Raw genomic sequence first — 23,471 nt, 5'->3', positions numbered from 1 at the left:
CTGCTCTCTGATCCTCAACTTGTTTCTCTCTTGCATGTAAAATAGCAGCTCCAACCTCAGCTATTACATCCACATTCCAGCTAAGATGAAATAACTAGAGTTGTATTTTTGCTGTGTTCTTTTTCTGTCAGTTCTCTTTTTTTCTTTTAAAGAGAATCCTCCTGTTCTTGTTTCATGGATGTAATATTATGGCACCTCTCTGGTGATTTTATTTTGAAGTTTTTATCTGCCTCTTTGTCTGTCTTCCCTGAGGTTTTTTTTTTTTTTAATTCTTGCTCTCTTTTCCCCCACCTGCCTTCCTCCTTTTTTCTTTGTGTCAGCCTGCAGTATTATGGGCATTCCTTGGTGAGCTGTTGATGTTTAAGAGTGCTAATTGGAAGGTGTTTGTGTGCGTAGCAGGAAGTAGGTGGGGTCTTATACCTGGAGGGGTGAGCAGGTGAAAACTCTGTTTTAATGGGGAACCACCAGATACTCTTCTGGAATATGTTCTTCTGTGAAGATAGGGACAGTGTAGTTGCTTGGGCCTGTAGAGAGAGCACTTGGTAGACTACCTCTTCCTTAGACAAACTTTCAACCAAGCCTTCTGCCCCACCATACACATCCTTCTGACTCCCTGGTAGCTGGTACCTCCGGTCACTGAGTCTTTAGGGAGTAGTCCTGTGGCTGTTGGCTTGTCACTCACTGCCTCTCACACACCACTCACCCCTTCTGCAGCCTCATGGTGCAGCTTTCTCAGATCTTCTAAGTCAGTTGCAACATGTCTTTCAGCTTCTAAATTTTTAGAATTTAGAATTTCCAGCTTCTAAAATTTTGTTAAAATTTCGTGTCAACTGATATCTTCTGTTGTATTTTCATGACTCTTGTGAATGTATACCTTTTAAAGTTCTTCATTGCCATTTTTGTTGGGTTTTAGAAAAGAGCAGAGATAAATGCTTGTGTTCAGTCTTCCAGGCTTAATGAGAAGGGAAGTCATTAATTATAAGAAATAAATAAGTTTGGGTGTTTGCTGTCTTTTATTGTTGGCACTGAAAAGTTCATAAAAAATAGTTGTTGTTGTTGTTGTTTTTAATTAAATTAGGTTTCTACTCCTTAGGAAGTTTACAGTCCAGTTAAGGAAATAAATTAAGAAATAATTCAGAGGGGCACCTGGGTGGCTCAGTGGGTTAAGCCGCTGCCTTCGGCTCAGGTCATGATCTCAGGGTTCTGGGATTGAGTCCCGCATCGGGCTCTGTGCTCAGCAGGGAGCCTGCTTCCTCCTCTCTCTCTCTGCCTGCCTCTCTGCCTACTTGTGATCTCTCTCTGTCAAATAAATGAATAAATAAAATCTTAAAAAAAAAAAAAGAAAAGAAATAATTCAGAGAATAGTAGTAACATATAATTAAGTGTGAAAGTGAGTGGCAGGGACTGTTCAGGTTAGGTATGAAGCACAAGTTATATGGTACAAAATCAAACCTAATCAGCCTCATTGATTTGTTATGTATCACTTCATGTATAAGAGCCTTATAATAATATACTTTCCTCTGTCAGGGTCTTATTACAGTGTTAATGTCATATAATTTGCTTCTGTATCCAATAATACATTGTTGTTATTTTTGTTTTAAACAGAGCTTTCTTTTAAAAAGATTTTAAAAATAAGGAAAAAAATTCTTTTTAAAGATTTTACTTGTTTTAGAGAGAGAGAGTGGGGGCAGGGGCAGAGAGAGAGAGGGAGAGAGTCTTAAGCAGACTCTGCATTCAGTGCAGAGCCTGATGTGGGGCTTGATCTCATGACCCTGAGATCATGACCTGAAAATCAAGAGTCTCCACACTTGACCAACTGCACCACCCTGGCACCCCCTCCCCCCCACACCGGCCAAATGTTTTATATTTACCATTTTCAGTGCTCTTCATCCCTTTGTGTAGGGCCAGGTTTCTCTTCCATTTTTACATCAGCCTGAAGGACTTCCTTTTTTTTTTTAAGATTTGTTTATTTATTTTGAGAGAGAGAGAGAGATTGAGAGAGAACACAAGCAAGAAAGAGAGAGAGATTCTCAAATGGACTCCACACAGAGCCCATTGTGGGGGGTTCGATGTCATGACCTGAGATCATGATCTGAGCTGAAATAAGAGTTGGATGCTTACCTGACTGAACCACCCGGGCACCCCTATATGGGACATTTTCGTGTTTCTGTCCTTTCACAGTATTTCTAGGTTGATTGTTTTCGTCTTTTGACATGTAGTATACCAGTGATACACTGAACACCTACTAACATATTGATTGTTTGGATTTTTTATTTAAACCAAAAATAGTATGTGATGTTTGGTGTTGATGTTTGTATTCTACATAAATATTGTGCTATAATGTTACCACATTTTGCTATGGTTCCTGTCAAATGAAGAATTTTCTGTTATCCTTCTCATCAAGTTTCTTGGTTGAAACCCTGAAGGCTAAACACTGCCTTGGTAAAAACAAAAGAATGTGTATTTAGTATTCATTCTCATTTTTGTGTACTTTCTAGTCTGCAGTATCAATGTTACTTTTTCTCAAAGTCAGATTTTAGTTTTTAATCCTTGACACTATCATTGACAAACTTTAAAAATTCTTGGTAAATAGTAACAATATCTCATCAACACTCTTAATCTTTATTTTTTATTCTTTTACATTCTCATTATTTTTTTCATCTCCAAAGAATTTGCAAGACTGAGCACACTGCCTTTTTTCAGTAAAGTAAATTGTATCTAGTGATTTTTATTTGTTTTACCATTTGCCAGAATTTTGTAGGCAATGTTTTAAAAAATTTCCTACTCATATTGTCATTGGACCATTAACTGACACTATTAAGTCAATAACTTTGAGCTAGTATGTTTAAGTTTGGTTAGGTGAGTGGGGATTTTTGTGGTAACTAGAAGTAATAAGTGTAGTAATTAAAAAAAAAAACAAAAAACCTGTACCTTTCTTCTCTTTTGTATAGTATCAAAGGTGCAGAATCTGGGATAAGTTGCATGAAGAGCATATCAATGCGGGACGTACAGTTCAGGTAAGGCTATTACATTGTTTCTAGTTAATCAGTATGGAAAATACAATCTTAAGAAAATTTTGCTAAAATAAATACCCTGTGGTTGGATCCTTTTATGCATATTTGTAACTGTTTCTTTAAGGGTACATTTTAGCAGGATTTACTGAATCAAATGTCATATGTATTTTTTAAGATTTTGATTCATATTACTATATTCCTCCAGAAACAATGAATCAGCTTATACTCAAAATCAATACATTTTCCAAAAACCTTACAACCATTAGTATTACCCATTTCTTAAAATTTTGCTGATTAGTAGTTCAAATAATGTTGCTTTATTGTTTTTATCTACGGTTTTTCTTTAATTGCTTTGAATGGTGAAATTTTTTTTCCATATGTACCTTGGATAGTAGTATTTCTTTTGTAAATTTCCGGTTCCTGTCTCCTGCATGTATTATGTTGTCTTTTGCAAGAGTTTTTACTCATTTTAAGGTATTGTTCTTCTACCTGTACTACAGTTACAGTAACATAGTGTTGCAAATCTTTTTTGCAGCTACTGGCTTTTTAATAATAAATGTTAATTATTTTAAATTAATTTTAGAAAATCATGTATTTACATGGTGAAAAGCCAAATAAAGTTAAAGGGCTTTACCTTACCCTTTTCCATCTCCAAGTCCTAATTGCAAGAAACCACAGTTAATCATTTTCACCATTTTCCCTGGTATTTATCTCTTTATTCCTTAATATCATTTATAGACTAGTATTTCTCAATCAGGTTCAGGTATTATCTCTTCTTGCGGAATTATCTCTTCTTGGAGATAATTTTACACTGCTTTTGTACTTCCTTTCCCCTTATACAATTACATGTAGTGTAATTTTGGGTTAAATTATAAATCAGTATTTCATTATTTTGTTTATGAAGATATTATTTCCTTCCAAGCCAAATGGTAAAATAATATAGTCTTTGCTTTTTATGAAGTTAATAGTTGTTTCTCTTTCTCTCTCTTTTTTTTTTCTTTACTGGCTTTCTGTGTATTTGTAGTTAATTTTTTAAATGTTCCGCATCTCTGCTACATGCTATCAGTAATAATTTTCATATGCTCGGATTTACTACGTTCCATTCTTTATACTGAAGACTCCTTCCTATAGCCCTATTCCCAGTCCCAATCTGGATTTACTTTCTAGGCTTGTTGCATGGCTGATGTTCTGGGATTTCCTTCAGCTGCTCTTCTGTGTGGGGTCCATGTTTTCCGGGATATCATGTCTTATTCACTTTTGGTTTACTTTTGTTTTTTGTTGGAGTACATCTTTTAGTAGGTCTCTAAATAAGGGTATCTTGGAGGTAAATTTTTATGTTATTATGAGTCTGAAAAATACCTTTTTTCTCCTCACATGTGATTACTAATTTCAGTAGGTATAGAATTCTAGTTGGAATTCTTTTAGATATAAAGGTTTTTTAGTGTAGCTCTTGCTAAAGCTGATATCTGATTCCCAATTTTTATTTTTCTCTTTGGGAGCTTTTTAAATCTGTTTAATCCCTGGTGTTCTCAAATTTGATCATGGTGTGCTTAGTGTTGGACTCTTTGAATCTAAAAACTTATGTTCTTTATTAGTTCTGGGAAATTTATTTGTTTAATAATTTTTAAAAACTTAATTATTTATTTTAAGAGTCTCATGCTCTACCGACTGAGCTAGCCGGGCGCCTATTTTAGAGAGCATGCACTAGCAGTGGGGAGGGGCAGAGTAAAGAGGAGAGAATGCAAACCCCCACTGAGTACAGAGCCCTGTATGGATCCCAAGACCTGGATCATGACCTAGCCGAAATCAAGAGTCATGTTTAACCAACTGAGCCACCTGGTGGGAAATTTAAATTATTTGATAATTAATTCCTCTGCTCTTTGCTCTCTCTCTCTCTCTCTCTTTTTTTAATCTTTAATTGCAAGAGTCAGCAAAATACGGCATTTTCCTTGGAGGAACCTCCAAATACCAGTAGCTGGAGGTTTGTTCTGGTTTAGTTTTCTAAAGAAGAATCTTCATTCTCCTGGGGCAAGTAGACACTTTTCAGTTATAGAAACAGACTAAGTGAAGGTTGCTAGGGTGTCATTGTTTAGTGCAAGGTTTCACATACATCTCTTTTAGCCCTGTGCTTGGTGTTTCTGAATCTCCACAGTGGTTTGTTTCTCCAAAGAGTGCATCTCTGGTCTTCTTGCATTTCAAAAAGGTTTCTATAGCTGTAGTGTAGTGAATAGATAGGGATAGAGTGAAATGAATGCAAGAGATCCTTTAGGAGAGATTACAGAGATAGTGGAGATGGAAAAAAAAAAAAAGATTGACGAGGTCTCATAGAAATTTGACTTACCTCTTTATATATGTATTTTACTGCTTGCTAACTAGATTATGGACCTAAAGATCAGGGATTGTGTCTCTGCTATTTGCGTATCCCACAGTACCTGGTGTTCAGCAAGATTCAGTGTTTATTTAATGGTATTAAGCATGTTAAATGTCAATGAGATTATTATGACTAGGATTTCTAACCATCTTCCACTGTTCAGTAGGTCAGTAAAAATCACTTATTTTCTTGAGACAATGGCTATAATCATAGTGTTTACTGATTAAAGAATATATGTATATTTACATTATTGATCTCCATCTGGCACAAGCTTTATGTGTGCCATTAAAAGAGTGAGATTGAAACTGTTTTTAGATGTAAGTATTTGTTTAGTTTTATTCATATATGCTCTGAATTTTCTGGATAGGCTAGTTCTTTGCTAGTTTGTGTAAAACTTATTTTTTGGATAGTTTCCTGAACACTTACAATGGCTTTTCTAGATTTCTCATTATTAGATATATATGAAAAGAACTATCTTTTTACTTTCATTATAGCATCTTTGTTGAAAAGGAATTCTTAATTTAAACATACTCTAATTTTTCAGTCTTTTGTTTTATGGTCATGCTTAAGGTGTCTTATTCAAGGAATACTTTCTATTTTAAGATCAAGAAGATATTTTCCTATATTTTCTAAAACATTTTATTTATACATTTTTAAAAGATTTTATTCATTTATTTTGACAGAGAGATAGCACAAGTAGGCACAGCGGCAGGCAGAGGGAGAGGAAGAAGCAGGCTCTCCGCTGAGCAGGGAGCCCAATGCAGGACTTGATTGCAAGACGCTAGGATCATGACCTAAGCTGAAGGCAGCCGCTTAACTGACTGAGCCACCCAGGTGCCCCTAAAACATTTTTTTAAAATGTTTTAAATATTTTGCTTTTAATGTTTAAGTCTTTAATCCATCTGAAATTGGTGATACGAAGTAGATACAAATAAAATTTCCCTTATTCTATTTGGAAAACCAGTTGTCTCACACTATTAGCTGATTTCTACAATTCTGTTTACATATCATAATTCCATATATGTATGTGTCTGTTGCTGGTCTTTCTATCCCACTGGTCAGTTTGTCTGTATCTCCATCAAGTTCCACACTATCTTAATTAAGACAACCTTATGATATGGCTGGATATCTGGTAGGATAGGACTTCCATTTTTCCCTTTTCGGGAGTGTTTTGGCTGTTCGTGGCCCTTTAGTCTTCCATATGAAATTTGGATCTGCTTGTCAAAGTCCATATACAATCTTGTTTGGAATTTGGGAATTGCATTGGATTTATCCATGTATTTAGAGAAAAATGACGTATTTATAATGTCCAGTCTTCCCACCTATGAATGTGGGATATTCTTGTACTTTTAATGTACTTTTTAATATTCTACATACCAGTTGTGGTAGGTTTTTAAAGATACCTGCAAATATTTCCATCTAGTTGGTATTGCACGTTATGATCGTGCATTATGATTGTGCCCTGTGATGGTGCTGTATCACAGTATGATTCCCTTCCTGTCAAATCTGGGCTGAGGCAGGAATAATGCTGCCTGATTTCTGAGGGCAAGTCAGAAAGGTCAGATAACTTCCAAAGTGGTTCTCTGAGGGTGCCTGCTCTGGGGGGACTTTGCCATCATGTGAAATGTCTAGCTATCCTCCTTTGGGGGAGATAGATGTTCTTTTGAATAATTGGTTTAAATCCCTTTGGATTTTATCTTTATATGTATATATATTTTTAATAATATTTTTCTTCTCTTGTAAGATCACCCATTTTTCCTGATTTCTTCCTAGTTTTGATTTCTTGTGTTTTTCCCCCACCAAACTGGCTTTCTGGTTATTGGAAGAAATAATTGGTTATAATCAAGTCTGCTCAAATTTATCTTTTATTTTTTAGATTTGTTTATTTATTTTGGAAAGCAAGTCCATGTGCATGAATGGGGGAGGGCAGGGCAAGTGGGGAGGGGGGAAGGGAGTGGGAGAGAGAATCCTCAAGCAGACACCCTGCTGAGCGCAGACCCTGAGGCAGGGCTTAATCCCAGGACCCTGAGATAAAGACCTTAGCCTAAATCAGGAGTTGGGGACTTAACTAACTTAGCTGCCCCGGTGCCTCACTGCTCAAATTTATCTTTTAAAAAAAGATCTTAGGGGCACCTGTGTGGCTCACTTGGTTAAGTATCTGTCTTTGGCTTAGGTCATGATCTCGGGTCCTGGGATCAGGCCATGCATCAGGCTCCCTGCTCCTCGTCTTGCCTCTCTCCTCACTCATATTCACTCACTGTGCACGTGTGTTCTCTCTCTGTCAAATAAATAAGTAATCTTAAAAAAAAAATTCGTATAAATGACAACAGCTTCCTCTGCAAAAGAATTCTCATTTCTTTTTATACGTAATGCTTTCTCTGAAAGTAAAATCTAATTCTGCTGTATTCCAGGATGATTGTAAGGATTGTTAATCATGTGTGCAAAGTGCTTACATAGCCCTTGTCATAAGTAAGTATTCAGTAAATAAGAGGAATTATAGTAAGCTTGATTTGATACTTTCACTTTTAACTGCTAGATTAAGCCAAGCAGAAGTGTTAGGTTTTGTTAGTTTAACTTATAACACATTGTAAATGCATCATTTTTTCCCACCTTGGTTCGCTTGTCTTACAAAGGTACAAAATGTGTATTTTAAAAAGCTTAGTCTTTCTTGTCCCCCTCCCCAAGTACTTAAATTTACAATAACAATAGTAGCTGATAATATAGGATTCTGTAAAATATATCACAATATTAGCTTTGAAGAAACTTACCTAAATGTGAATTCATAAAAAGTTAAATAAAATATTTAAATAATAGTTTAAGGCCTTAGTAATAAAAGAAGTAAGTCAACATATAATTTTCAAATATATTATAGAGACCAGTAAGTGATAAAGTTTCAGCTGGCTAGATGCCGGATAAGGGAAGTGTTATCCTCATTTTTTAGATAAAAGAAGGCTGAATAACAGAGAAACATAGTGTATTAACTGCACAAGGCCTTAATAAGTTTTAGTGCAGGAATCTAATCTGGAATTAATATTAACTTAGGGAGTACTGCACTTAATACCTATATATTAGTCCTCATTAGATACATGTTGAATAAATAAATGGAGATTTTTTTCTCCTTTGAGTTTTACTGCTTTTGGTATTTCAGTTAGTATTTTTAAGCTATATATAATATATATATTTTCTTTTTGGTGCCTTTTGGTGTTGAAATAAGTGTAAAGTTGTTCTACTACTATCAATACCTTAGTGTAGTTAGGTAATACAGGAACAGTCCAGAGTTATTATAATTAAGCAGTTATGACTCTGGAGCCTTTAATAATAAATGATATGTCTAGAATGTGTTTACTCTAAGTTGTTTAAATGTTTACTAGTGGACTTGTGCTCTGTTTGTAAGGAAGTCAGGTTATTATGATACCAAATGTTTTTGGCTGTACACAATTTGCTCACAAAATTACATGTTGTAAAAACACATTAGGAATCCTTAATTCAATATTTAACACAAGCAAATATATGCATAGCCACTCTTTTAATCATTAAATACATAATTAACCATTTTTTCAGAGTTTTAATTAACTCAGAATAATTACTTTCTACAATTATCAGTAAAGATAAGTATATGTTTAAACATATTTTTTAATCTTTAGACAGAAACTTCAGGGTATTTCTGGAAGAAGGGGGAAAAGCCAAAACTAGCTATTAAATTTAGTTATAGAACTAAAGAGAGAGCTATGTAACCTTGATTATAAAAAGTTTGGCCATAGTTCGCAGTTTACTGCTTGTATCCTATAAGCTTGTTAATTACTGAGTTAGTGTAGTTTCTTGTTTCTGAACTTACTTCATTGACTGTAGACCCATTTATCTAACTTGAGATATAATAACTTGCAGATATTGTAAATTTTCAAAACTTGGCATGTCAGCCTTTCTGACCTGATTATTAAAAGAGCAGAGACATTTTAACTTTTTCTATGTTCTAGATACTATTCTAGACCCTGGGGGATATAGTCATGAGCAAAACAAAATTCTTGTTGTCATTGAACTTATATTCTGGGGATGGCGAGTGGAAAAAGCAGAGACAGATAATTTTTTAATAAATAAATATATAATAGGACATGTGGATGGCTCCGTTGGTTCAGCGTCTGCCTTTGGCTAAGGTCATGATCCTAGAGTCCTGGGACCAAGCCCCATATCGGCTCCCTACTCAGCAGGGGGTCTGCTCCTCCCTCTCTTTCTGCCACTCCCCTGCTTATACTGTCTCTCTCTCTCTGTCAAATAAATAAAACCTTTTAGACATATAATATTTAGATGGTTAGAAGTGCCATGAGGTAAAAGTAAAGCCGGTTAAAGGGAACAAAAAAAGAATCACAGAAGGTGATGGATGTTCTTATATACACAGTGGTTGCGAAAGGTTTCTGATGACATTTAAGCAGAGACTTGAAGGAAGTTAAGGCATAAACGTAGGGAATCAAGTGGGAAGACTGAGGGGAGAAGATGCAGTGGCATATTCAAGGGGCAATAAGGAGGTTAGTGTGGCTGGTGTGAGGAAGAAGGATATAGGAGAAGAAGTAAGGGCAGTCACCTGGATCTGATGATGGACGACCTGGCAGGAATGTGGTAATTTGAAGTTGGGTAGAGAGTCTTTGGAAGGACCTGAGTGGATGATGAACTGATATGACTTTAAAAGACCACCTTGACTATTATGAAAAGGATACATTCTAAGGAAGCAAGGATGGAAATAAGAATACCATTTAGGTAGCTAATGTAATAATCAGGATATTGTGGGTTTACTTTTTAAAGATCTTTTTTTATTTTAGAGAGAGCACAAAAGTGGGGGGGGGCAGGGAGAGGGACAAGCAGACTCTGCACTGAGATGGAACCCCCAGTGGGACCCTGTGATCATAACCTGAGCTGAAATCAAGAGTTGGCTGCTTAACCAACTGGGTTACCCAGGTGCACCTGGGTTTACCTTTTAGAAAAATGCAGATACACATATATATAGACAGTATTGTGTAGAATGTCAGGGTTGTAATATGTTAGATTTTTATCTACTTTTTTTGTAGCCCTGGTAAATGATTCTGAACTTACACACTTGGCAGAGGAATAAAGAACTATCCTGACATCAACCTAACTGATGAAGTAACTTTTTGACGAATTTTGCATATACACACTTCAAACATATAAAATAAGGCAAATAGTAAAAATAATGTAACAGTTATGTTCTCATCACCCAACTTTGTTAAATATTGACATTTTGTCACAATTTATTCCTTTTTAAAAAATTTAATTACAAATATTATTTTTTAGAAGAGGAAGGGGAAGAGGGGGAGGGAGCGAGAGAGTCTTAAGCAGACTCTGCTCAGCAGGGAGCTTAATGTGGAGCTTTATCACACAGCCTTGGGATCACCACCTGAGCAGAAACCAAGAGTCTGATGCTTAACTGATGAGCCATCTAGGCATTCCTTGCCCCCCTTTTTTTTTCCATAAGAAAGCTTTACAAATACCATTGAAATCCCTTGTGTACCTTTTCTTGATTCTTTTTTTTTTTTAAGATTATTTATTTATTTATTTGACAGAGAGAGATCACAAGTAGGTGGAGAATTAGGCAGACAGAGAGAGGAAGAGGAAGCAGGCTCCCTGCTGCGCAGAGACTCGATCCCAGGACCCTGAGATCATGACCTGAGCCAAAGGCAGCGGCTTAACCCAGTGAGCCACCCAGGCGCCCCCTTTTCTTGATTCTGTTTACCTTGTTCCTACCTTCATCTGAAAAAAATCTTTTCTGCTGATTTAAATATTTATCATTTCTTTTTTAAAAAATTATTATTATTATTATTATTATTATTATTTTAAGTAAGCTCTGTTCCCAATGTGGGGTCCAAACTCACAACCCTGGGATCAAGAGCTGTATACTCTACTGACTGAGCCAGCCAGGCACCAAGTATTTATCATTTCTGTGCATTTAACTATTTACAAATAATAAATGATATCATTTTGCATTTTTCTGTCTGCTTTTTTTTTCCAAACAACTTTCTTGAGGTGTAATTGACATAAAGTACACAATTTGATAATTTTTGACATGTGTATACCATGAGACCATCACTACAGTCAAGATAATTAATATACCCATCACCCCGAAAAGTTCCTTCATACCTCATTGTTCTGTCTTCTGGCTTCTCCCACCCACATCCCTGTGCAGCAGTTCCCATTCTCTACTCTCTGTGTACATGTGCACACACACACCTAAGCAACCACTGTACAGTAGTTTGGATTTCCTAGAATTTTATATAAATAGAATCATGAAATAAGCACTTCTTTGGTCTGGCTTCTTTCACTCTGCATGCATATTTTGGGGTTCATTCGTGTTAGAGTGAGTATCAGTATTCATTCCTTTTCATTGTTGGGTAGGTATTCTATTGTATAAATATATTGTATAAATATAAATAAATATTTATAAATATATATATATATTCTCTGTGATGGTCATTTGGGTTGTTTTCGTTTGGGGTTATTAAAAATAAAGCTGCTGTGTGGGGCGCCTGGGTGGCTCAGTGGGTTAAGCCTCTGCTTTCAGCTCAGGTCATGATCTCAGGGTCCTGGGATGGAGCCCCGCATTGGGCTCTTTGCTCAGCAGGGAGCCTGCTTCCCCCTCTCTCTCTGTCTGCCTCTCTGCCTACTTGTGATCTCCCTCTGTCAAATAAGTAAAAAAATCTTTAAAAAATAATAAAAATAAAGCTGCTATGAACATTTGAGTAAAGGACTTTGTATGGACACAGGATTTCATTTATCTTGGATAAATACTTGTGAATGGAATGGCAGGATCATGTAGTTGTTATTCCTTAATTATGTAAGAAACTGCCAAACTGTTTTATGAAATGATCGTACCATTTTACATTCCTACCAGTTCTTCATATTCTTGTCAACACTTGATATGTTTAGTCTTTTTTTTTTTTTTAAGATTTTATTTATTTGAGAGAGAAGGTGAGCAAGAGAGCACAAACAGAGGGACAGAGGGAGAGGTAGAGGGAGAAACAGACTCCCTGCTGAGTGGGTAGCCCAACTTGCAGCTCAACGCCAAGACCCTGAGATCATAACCTGAGCCAAAGGGAGATGCTTAACCAACTGAGCCACCCTAATGCCCCAATATGGTTAGTCTTACTAATTTTATCCATTCCCTAGGCCTGTAGTGGTATCTTATTGTGATTTTAATTTTTGATTAATGACGTTTCTATTTTATTTTGAATTGAGTATTTTTTATTTTATGTATCTCCTTGCCTTGTAAGCTGTAACTTTTCGTGTTGTTATTTTAATGGTCACTGTAAGGTTTATAATATACATTTTATTACAGCTTATCTTTTAAGTCATACACTATTTCACATACGTTTAAGAAACTTAAAATATACTTCTCTTTCTCCCCTCAGTCTTTGTGCTATTGTTGTTGTATTTTTACTTATACATATGTTACGTACTTCATAATGTTTAAACTCTCAATTATCTATTTCAAGTGATATGGATATTAAGGGGGGAAAATCTTACATATTGTGTTATTTCCATTTCTGGTGTGCTTAATGCCTTTGTGTAAACCCATATTTCCATCTGGTATAATTTTCCTTTTGCCTGAAAGATTTCTTTTAACATTTTTTGGAGCACAGTTATACCAGTGATGAATTCCTTGATCTTTTGTATATCTGCAAAGCCTTTATTTGGCCTTTGTTTTTAAAAGGAATTTTGCTGTTTATAGAATTCTGCATTGACTTTTTTTTTTCTTCCAGTACTTTAAATGTGTTTTCAACTTTTCCACTTGGGTTTTTTCCAGTGAGAAATCTGTTTCATTCTTATCTTTATTCTCAGTGTGTAATATGTCTTTATTTTCTGGCCGCTTTTACAATTTTCCCTTTTGTGCTGGCTTCGAGTACTTTGATTATGATGAACCTTGGTGGTATTTTCTTCACATTTCTTGTGCTTTCAATTTGTAGAACATCTCGGATCTCCAGATTTATAGTTTGCATCAAATTTGAAAATTGGGGGCATTATTTCTTTGAATATTTTTCTGTCCCTTCCCATCTCTCCTCTCCTTCAGAGATTCCCAATTACATGTGTGTTAGACTGCTTGAAGTTATCTTAAAACTCACTGATGCACTTTGAACTTCTTTGGATTCTTCCTTCTCCTTGTGGTTAATTTTGGGTAGTTTTATTTCTAAGTCTTCATGTTTACTAGTCTTAGCAGCAGCATCCAGTCTGCTGTTAATATACTCAAGGCATTTTTCGTCACACGTATTGTAGTTTTCAATTCTAGAATTTGATTTGGGCACCTCTCTCTCTTTTCATTAAGGAGACTCTACATTCAACATGGGGCTTGAACTGAGGACCCTGATATCAAGAGTCAAATGCTTTACCACCTGAGTCACTCAGGTGCCCTGATTTGGGTCTTTTTATAACTTCCATGTCTCTACTTAACTTTTTAAACATATCTATGTCAGTTGTGGGCCAGTTTCAAACAAGTGATTATTCTCCTTATTATGGGTCAATTTTCCTATTTCTTTTTTTTTTTTTTTTTTTTAAAGATTTTATTTATTTGACAGAGAGAGATCACAAGTAGGCAGAGAGGCAGGCAGAGAGAGAGAGAGGAGGAAGCAGGCTCCCTGCTGAGCAGAGAGCCCGATGTGGGACTCGATCCCAGGACCCTGAGATCATGACCTGAGCCAAAGGCAGCGGCTTAACCCACTGAGCCACCCAGGCGCCCATATTTTCCTATTTCTTTGTATGTATAGTAATCTTTGGTAAGGCTTTGCTAGTTTGTTTTTTGTTTTTTGTTTTTGTTTTTGTTTTTGTTTTTTGAGTGCTGGGTATTTTCATGTTCCTATAAATCTTCATGAGCTTCGTTCTGGAATACAGTTAAGATACTTGAGTCTTTTGGGTCTTAATTTTATGATTTATTAGCCTTGATTGAAACAGTCCCCAGTATTGCAATAAAACCTTTCTGAGTGCTCTACCCAGTGCTCTGGGAATTTAAAGTTTTCAGCTGGTGGGAACAGACACTGTTTAAAGATTTGAGTGAGTACTAAGCATTGTTCCTTCTAACCTTTTGGGATGATTTTTTTTTTCTTCCAGCCTCAGGTGGTTTTCTCACATGCATGTTCTAGTCAGTTCTCTGCTAAGTACTTGAAGGTTAACCCTCTGCATATCTGGAGGGTTCTCATTCTGTGCAGCTCTCTCCTCTCCAGTACTTTAGTACTCTGTTCTGCAGACTCTGCAGAAACAGAGGTCTTCTATTATGTTTTGAAACTGCTAGTGGAATAAGTTTAACACTTTTCTTCTCTGGGATAAGAAAACATTAGCATTCAAATAGATTTGAAGATCAAATTTTGAAAGAAAGTAAGTGGAAAAGTTGGAACCTGTTACTACTATAACATTACTACTATAATAATTTACTGAAGAATATTTACCCAGTTATAGAAGAAACTTGATCAGCCTAGTCTCTGTAGCAGTGGTGATACAGAACTTGTTGAGAACGCAGATTTCTGGGACCCGTCTTAGAGATTCTGAGTTAGTAGATTTCAGACCACATTTAGAAAGATACTGCTCTTGGAGTACCTGGGTGGCTCAGCCGGTTAACCATCTGGATTTTTTATTTTGGCTCAGGTCATGAACTTGGGGTCATGAGATCCAGCTTGGAGTTGGGCTCTGCGCTCAGTGCTCAATGCAGTCTGCTTGAAATTTATTCCCTCTTCCTCTGCCCTCCCTGCACTTGTGCATACACATGGTCTCTCAAATAAATAAAATTTTAAAAGAAAAAAAAAAAAAGGAAAGATGCTGGTCTACACAGAGTCAATCCCAGTTCTATAGGCAATGAAAATAAGAAAATAAGATCAACCTTGGAATTTATAGGAATAAAACATGACTTTCATAATTTTACCACAAGAAATGTAGGAAAGAGCTATGTATTTTTAATTTTTTAAATTTTTTAGGAGAATTTAAAAGGGAGAAATAGTAGAAAAGAGAGGGGGATGAGGAGGGAGAAGGGAAATGTGAGGATCGTAAACAGAAATTAGAGACAGAAGAAGAGATTAGATAGAGTCCGGGCCAGGTAAGGAATGGAAGAGAAGATAGAATAGATTCCAAAAATGAATGCTATTAGAAGATAAATTATTTTAGATTATTTTCCTGAGCTTCAGTTGAATTTAAATTTTAAGTTTGCCTTGAAATATTTATGAGCTGATTAATCAGGATTTAGGGGTTTTGACCCCCTACTCTGATTGGCATGGTACTATAGAACCTCAGGAAGGAAATTAAAATTAAATATGTTGTAGGACACACCCTTGTTTTGTGTACCTCTAAGAAAGAAAAGTGCTGCCAGTTAAGAATGGCCTATTGTGTTTTTTTTTTTTAAACATCTATTTTAAGATGCAATTCCAATTCTAACATCCAAAAGATGTTAGAATGGGAAAGATACTGTGTCCTAAAATTGATAAAAATACAGTATTTAAAAAACTTCTACCCTTGTACTCTACCTCTGACTTCACCGAACTTGGCCTTTTTAACATCTTCTGTTTTCCTAATACTCTTTATGAAGCCTGTCTAGATTATGAAAGTAAGATATTTCAAGTTCCCTTTGAGCATGTTTCTTATGCCCCTTTGAGTTTTGAATATTTCTCTTTAATAGAGAATTAAAAGCAGTATAGGAGTTCGGTAGTTCTTACTCTGCATCATCTGTTAACATTATACCATCTGCCCCAAGCAGTAGACCTATTCCTCCTTTCTTGTTCTTGCTCTACATGTATTTTTTCAATTCTTTTTATTGTTCTTAACATTTTTCTTCAGCCTCCGCTCATTCTGGGCTTTTACTTTACTTACATGAATCTCCTTGTTTCACACCACTTTTTGTATTCATCCTTGTTCACATGCCTTCCTTTTTTTTTTTTTTTTAAACAAATCTCTTTAAATTCTAAACTTTGCATACCATACACTACCACATTGGATTCTTCAGATGCCCTTTCTTTTCTTATCAGATTAATTTTTTTGTTTATAGTTTCAGAATTTCACCTTTTAGAAACTATCTTTCTCTTTCAAAAGAAGATTTTCCTATCACAATAAAATTTCTATGGCATCACACAGCTATTTTCTCCAGAAAAATGTGATTCACTTCCCTAAAGTATTAGTGTTTTTATTATCCCCTTTTTAACTGTTAAGAACTCCAAGATGGCATGGTTGCTTTTTTCCATGGGTTTCATTTCTACTTCACTATTTTATGCTTGTAAGTCAGAATTAATTCCAAAAACATGGTTCCTTTCATTATTTCTTCCAGCTAATGAAAGATGAAATGTTTCATATGCCTAGTGACTTACATTACGCATTCCTAGGGAACAAATCTAGTTGCATTCTTTTTTTCCCCCCAGTAGTGGCATTCTTGAGATTTGGCGATCTCTGTTGTTGGACTACTGCTTTGCCACTTTAAATGGAAAATAATTAAGAAAGCATTCATTCGTTAACCATGTTTAACGAATCAAACCATGTATCAGGGATCAAATATAGCCTTGAGGACATAATGGTAGAAATTAGGCATAAGTCTCTTGTCCCTGCAACCTCACAATTTAGTCAAATGAATGAATTAGTATCTTTTATCCAACAAGGTAGTAGGTAATATACTTCCACAATGAGATTGATACTCATTTTTACCCCTACCCAAATGCTTTCGTATTTGTTTCTATCTTAGCTTAATTGAACATACAGATTAATATAATATTCTTTTCTAAAAATGTTATTAACACTTTTTACTGTGAAATATAACATACGTGCTATAAATGCATATAGCATAAATACACACCTAAACAAATTATGTAACTACTACTCAGATCAAGAAATAGAAAATTGCCCCGATCCGTAAACCCTATCGCCTCTTTCCTATAACAACCACCTTTCTCTCCCCCAAAATAATCACTGTCTTGATTTATATGGTAATTGCTTCTTAATATTTCTGAGTATAGTTTATTTTCTTAGTGTAGTTTTGCCACTAAATGTGTCATTAAGCTATAGATTAATTTAGTCTGGTTTTGAACATTATGTAAATTGAAATAAATAATATGTCTTTTATGTCTGGGTTGAGACATAAAACAGTACTGTATGGTCCATTATATGGTCCATTATATGAGTTTACCATAGCGTATGGTAAACATTTACTATGATATATTGATGGTCATTTGAGTTATTTTTAGCTTTTTTAAATTTTGTTTTCAGTTTCTATTACAGGTGATACCAACATTCTTGTATATTTTTATTGGTATTCATGTGCATTCATTGGTGTACATATACATACCTTTCTGTTAAATGTATTCCTAGGAGAGGAAACGCTGGTTCATTAGGCATCCTTATTTTCAACTATAGTATAATGACAAACTATTTCCCAAAATAGTTGTACTAATTTGACAATCCTTCCAGGGATGAATGTGAGTTTCTGTGGTCTCCATATCCACACCAATATTTAGTAAAATCAAACTTCAATTTTAGATGTTCTGGTGGGTAACTAATTCTGGTTTAATTTACATTTACCAGACTATTAGTGAGATTGAGTAACTTTTTGTTTTTGTTTTTGTTTTTTTTTAAATATAGATTTACTTATTTGAGAGCAGGAGGAGGGGCAGAGAGGAAGGGGTGGGGAGAGAGAGAGAGAGAGAGAGAGAGAAGCAGACTCCCTGCTGAATGGGAACCTTCTTGCCCATATTTCTACAGGTTTTGACTTTTTCTTATCTATAAGAGTTCTTTATTCTGTCTGTGACCCCTTTGTCAGTGTATATGTTGCAATTATCTTCTTTCACTCAGTGATTAACCTTTTCACTCTCTTTGTTGTATCCCTTGATGATTAGAAGTTCATTTAATTTTTTTAAAAGATTTTATTTATTTATTTGACAGAGACAGCAAGAGAGGGAACACAAGCAGGGGGAGTCGGAGAGGGAAAAGCAAGCTTCCCACTGAGCAGGGAGCCTGATGCAGGGCTCGATCCCAGGACAGTGGGATCAGGACCTCAGCCGAAGGCAGGCGCTTAACGACTGAACCCCCCAGGTGCCCTAGAAGTTCATTTAATTTAGTATAGTCAAGATTATCAGTTTTTTCTTGGTGCTTTTTGTGCCACCTTTAAGAGGTATTTCCTACCCTTACATCATAAATATATTCTGTTGTTTTGCCTTTCACATTTAGGTCTATAATCCGTCTGGTTAATTATTGTGTATGGTGTGAAGTGGTGTGTCCAGTTTAATTTTTTTTCACATGTGAATACCCAAATGACCACGCACTCTTTTGTGGAAAGATCATGGTTCCCTGAAGTGCCACCTTTGTTGTAAATTCCGTGCATATATGCCTGGGTTGTTTCTCAGCTATCTGTCTCATTGGTGTATTTGTCTATTCTTGCACTAATACCACACTATCTTAATTACTGTGGCTTTATAATCAGTCAATATCTAATAGAGGAAGTTTTTATTAATCTTCTTCAAAGCTAGTATCAGCCCTATATGTGCAGTTCTAAATACATTTTGGAATCAGCTTGCCAAGTTCCACCAAAACAAAGAACCTTTTCCAAATTTATTCTAATTTATTGAATCTATATATTCAAACCCATGTTGTTCATGGGTCAGCTGTACATGGTTTATCATTTTATCCTTTTACTTCTAACTATCTTTATGTTTTTTTTTTTTTTTTAAGATTTTATTTATTTATTTGACAGAGACACAGTGAGAGAGGGAACACAAGCAGGGGGAGCAGCAGAGGGAGAGGAAGAAGCAGGCTTCCCGCCAAGCAGGGAGCCCAATGTGGGGCTCAGTCCTAGGACCCTGGATCATGACCTAAGCCTAAGGCAGATGCTTAATGAGTGAGCCACCCAGGCACCCATATATTTATGTTTTAGATGTATTTCTTGAGTTTTATATTTTTTCCAGTCTAAAAATTTTTATCTTTCAACTGGAATATTTATCCCATTTATGTTTAATATGATTGTCAATGTATTTATGTTTAGATATTATACTCTTTTACCTGCTTTCTATTTCTTCCACATATTCTTTATTCTTTTTCATATCCATTTTCACTTTCTTGTATTTTTTTTTAAATTGATCCAACTGTTCTCAGTTAGTTTTAGAATTACATACTCTAAATTATGTAATTTAAACATACATCCATCCATAAACAAGACAGATTATACAGGTACCTTGGAATATTTTAGTTGTATATGTGTCCCCCAAAGTAAATGTTAATTTTAATGCTATTTTTATGTATTTTAATCATACACATATATTTAAAATATATTACTATTATTGTTTTAGTATAGTTACTGGTCATATAGATTTATCCATACTTTTTTTTTTTTACTTTTTTTTAATGTTATTCATTTCTTTATGCATCTCCACTTTATATCTGGGATTAATTATTATTCTTTCTGAAGGACACTTTTATATTTACTGTGTTTGCTGGAGACAAATTCCCTAAGGTTTTGTTTATCTTCATTTTACCTACCAAAAGATATTTTGCTGGGTATTAAAATTTAGGGTGACAATAATTTTTTCTCTATACTTTGTATCATTCTGTTCTCTTCTGACCTTTATTGTTGCTTGGAGAAGTCATATTATAGTCCTACTGTTCTTTTTCTGGTCTTTATTATGGTCTAATGGGTGTGGCCCTGCTTTTTTTGTCATTGTTCAAGGTTTATTGGTGTTTTTGTTGGTATGACCTTTGGGTAGTTGGTTACACTGCTTATATATGGATTTTTCTTTTTACATTATATGGCAATGTATGCTGTTCTTAACATATAGTACACAAAATAAGATCCCTTATAACAGTTATAATCATACATGTAATGTTGGATTTATATATTGGATCACAGAATGTGAGTGATTAGAGAGAAAAAGTTAGGGTAGGCATGTTGGATGAAGAAACCAGAAGTTAGGTAACATAGAATAAACACATCTAGTTTGAAGGGTAACTGTAGCATATACAACATTGGCAGGGGTGCCCCTGAGATGGGTAGGCCTTTTTGCAAGAAATTGTATTGCCTCTAGTTCCTTTTTGAGCTCCTTGTGAGAGATCTTTCCCTCTCTCCTTTCTTTTTTTCCCTTTTTGGCTATATGTTTTTATTTACTCTTCTCGGGATTTGCCAGCCTTCTTGAATCTGTGGATTGATGTCTTTTCTTAGTCATTATCTATTCAAATTTATTTTGTATCCTTTTCTTTTAGGGTTCTAAATATATGTATATTATATTCTTTTTTAATTATATCCTATGTCTTTTACCTCTCTTCTATATCTTTTAACTTTGTTTCTTTTTTACATAGTTTCTTCATATCTAATTTTCAGTTTACTAAGTCTTGAGTTGGTCTGATATGCAGCTAAATATTTATTTGACACAGAGAACGTGTGTGTGCACAGCACGGGGAGGAGAATGGCAGGAAGAGGGAAAAGCAGGCTTCCCACTGAGTGGAGAACCTGAAATGGGGTTGATCCAACGGCCCAGGGATGGTGGCCAGAACTAAAGGCAGATGCTTAATTGATTGAGCCACACGGGTGCCCTGTAGCTAAACTCTAATTAAATTTTTTCTTTTGTGTACTTATTTTTATTCTTTTTTAAAAGATTTATTTATTTGGAGAGAGAAAGACGAAGAGTGTGGGGAGGGACAGAGGGAGAGAATCTTCCAGCAGGCTCCCCACTGAGCGTGGAGCCTAATGCAGGGCTCAATCAAGCCATGAGATCATGACCTGAGCCTAAACTAAGATCAGATGCTTAACTGACTGAGCCTTCCAGGTGCCCCTGTATACTCTATTTTTTAAAAAATTATTTTTATTAACATGTATTATGTACCGCATAATACCATGTACTGCAGTGGTACGGGTCTGTGAATCATCAGGCTTACACATTTCACAGCACTCATCATAACACATACCCTCCCCAATGTCCATAACCCAACCACCCTCTTTCTAGCCCCCGACCCACCAGCGACCCTCAGTTGTTTGTGAGATTACGAGTCTCTTATTGTCTCCTTCCCAATCCCATCTCTATTTTTAGATGATAGAATATTCATTCTTTTTAAAAATCTGTACTTTACTTTTTATAGTTTCCAGTGTTTGTTGAATTTCCAAGCCCGATTTTTATATCTTTTGATAAAATAACCATAGTTTTTTAGGTTACATTTGCTATTATGCATATCAAATATCCCTTTGGATGTTTTTGTTGTCTGTTGTTTCTGCTATTCTTCATCTTGTATATGCTCTCCTGTGCTTGATTATCTTTGGCAGGCATTATATTTGAAAACTTATTTAGAGAGATTTTTTTTGAGGATAGGGATAATTTTATTTTCCTCTAGAGAAGATTTCATTTACTCCCTCTAAGCTCCTGGGGTACTAATTTTCCACAATTATCTTTATACAGTTTCGGGGATTAAAGTTTTTATGCATTACCCAAAAGACTGGAAGCCAAACTGTAGTTCATGTGAAGGCTGATTTATTTCAGGATTACTTGGGCTCTTGGGGTACAGCTCTTTCAGATCCAGCTCAAAGCACCATAGTGGTTATATTTAGCAGGCCCCAGCATTGAGTATTTTACCCAGAAATTTATGAGGCTTTCAGACACTCTGGTAAGCAAATACTTCAGCAAATGTGGCCTTGAGTTTAGGACTCATCTCTGGATTTTCACCTTTGTCTAATTCTTGGCCTACAAATTTCTTACTATCTTGTTTGCTTTTTGATGCCTTTGAATTTTGTCTCTTTATAATTTTTCTTATTGTCAGCTTTTTAATTATTCATTGGTGGGAGGGTTAGTTTGAATTATCTACCTTGCTGTACCCTGAGGCAGAAACACCTACTTTATGTTTTTCACATATGTTTCTTTTATTTGATTTTGGAGAGATTCCATAGCTGTGCTGTCCAGTATGGTACCTCTTAGCCACATGTAATTGTTGAACACTTAAAATGTGGCTAGTTTGGGGCACCTGAGTGTCTTAGTCTGTTAAATGTCTAACTCTTGATCTCAGTTCAGGTCTTGATCTCAGAGTCATGAGTTCAAGCCCCACATTAAAAAATGTGACTAATTTGAATTGAAATGTGCTGTGAATGTATAATATTTAATAATTTTTATATTAATTACATGTTTAAATGATATTTTGGATGTATTGGGTTAAATAAAACATTAAAATTAGCTTCACCTTTTTACTTTTTAATGTGACTATTAGAAAATCTGAAACTATGCATATGCCTTGCATTTGGGGTTTGCATTATATTTCTGTTGGGTAGTATAGCTATATAGAAAAATTGTTGAGAACATATGCTCTGTAGCCTGGATTTAACTCCTGGCTGTACTTTTTTGCTAGAAGTATAATCCTAGGCTTTTTAAAAAAAAATGTCTTGCTTTAATTTTCTCTTCTGTAAAATGAGGATAAAATAAGGTTAAGGTAAAATAAGACAGAAAAGGTAAATACATAGTACAATGGACAACTTACAGTTTTAATAAAAATATAGCCATTATTTGTGTTTTTGATACTATAGTATCAGATTTTATAGTTCAGTGGGTATTTTCTTTCTTTCTCTTAGTGTTTTCCTCTCCACCCTTCGTAATAGGATTCTGGACACCATGGTTTGACGGGGGACATAAATGTATGTGCAAATTATATAAAATAGGAAGAATATGTCATAGGCAAATATTCATTAGCTGCAGAAACTTAAATGCTTCTCCAAGATAATACTGCCTAAAATATTTCTATGTACTATGTGACAGCTATTGAACCAAGTTTTACAACTATAGTTCAGAAAGGAATTGTACAGCCAAGAGTTGGTGGTGTGTTAGAAATAATACTGTTCCAGCACTTGAAAACTGGACACTAGATTTAATTCTACCACTGTGTTCATCTGGAGTCCATTTTCCCTCTTGTAAAATCATAAGGTTGGACTGGATGATAACATAGGCCTATATGTTCTATGATTTTTCCATATTAATGCTTGCATATCACATATTTTTAGTTTACAGTTATCCTTAGGTTTTTTAGTTCAATAAGAGTGACACATGATTAAAGGAAGTATAGTCATGGCAGGATAGAAGCACTTTTTTATTCACCCAGAATATCTTACAAAT

At 35.3% G+C, this 23,471-nt stretch overlaps 1 protein-coding gene across 1 annotated transcript in view; it reads left to right on the top strand.

Moving 5' to 3' along the window:
- Window positions 1–23,471, top strand: part of STX17 (syntaxin 17) — a 54,402-nt gene that overhangs the window by 10,049 nt on the left and 20,882 nt on the right. The window contains exon 3 of the mRNA XM_044265262.1: window positions 2,952–3,017. Within this exon, the coding sequence (XP_044121197.1) occupies window positions 2,952–3,017 (66 nt within the window). The remainder of the gene's footprint in view (window positions 1–2,951; window positions 3,018–23,471) is intronic.

The sequence above is a fragment of the Neovison vison genome, chromosome 9, assembly GCF_020171115.1.
Source record: "Neovison vison isolate M4711 chromosome 9, ASM_NN_V1, whole genome shotgun sequence".
NCBI classification, from domain to species: domain Eukaryota; kingdom Metazoa; phylum Chordata; class Mammalia; order Carnivora; family Mustelidae; genus Neogale; species Neogale vison.
Note: the sequence above shows the minus strand (reverse complement) of the source record. Positions and strands in the feature narration are given on the sequence as shown.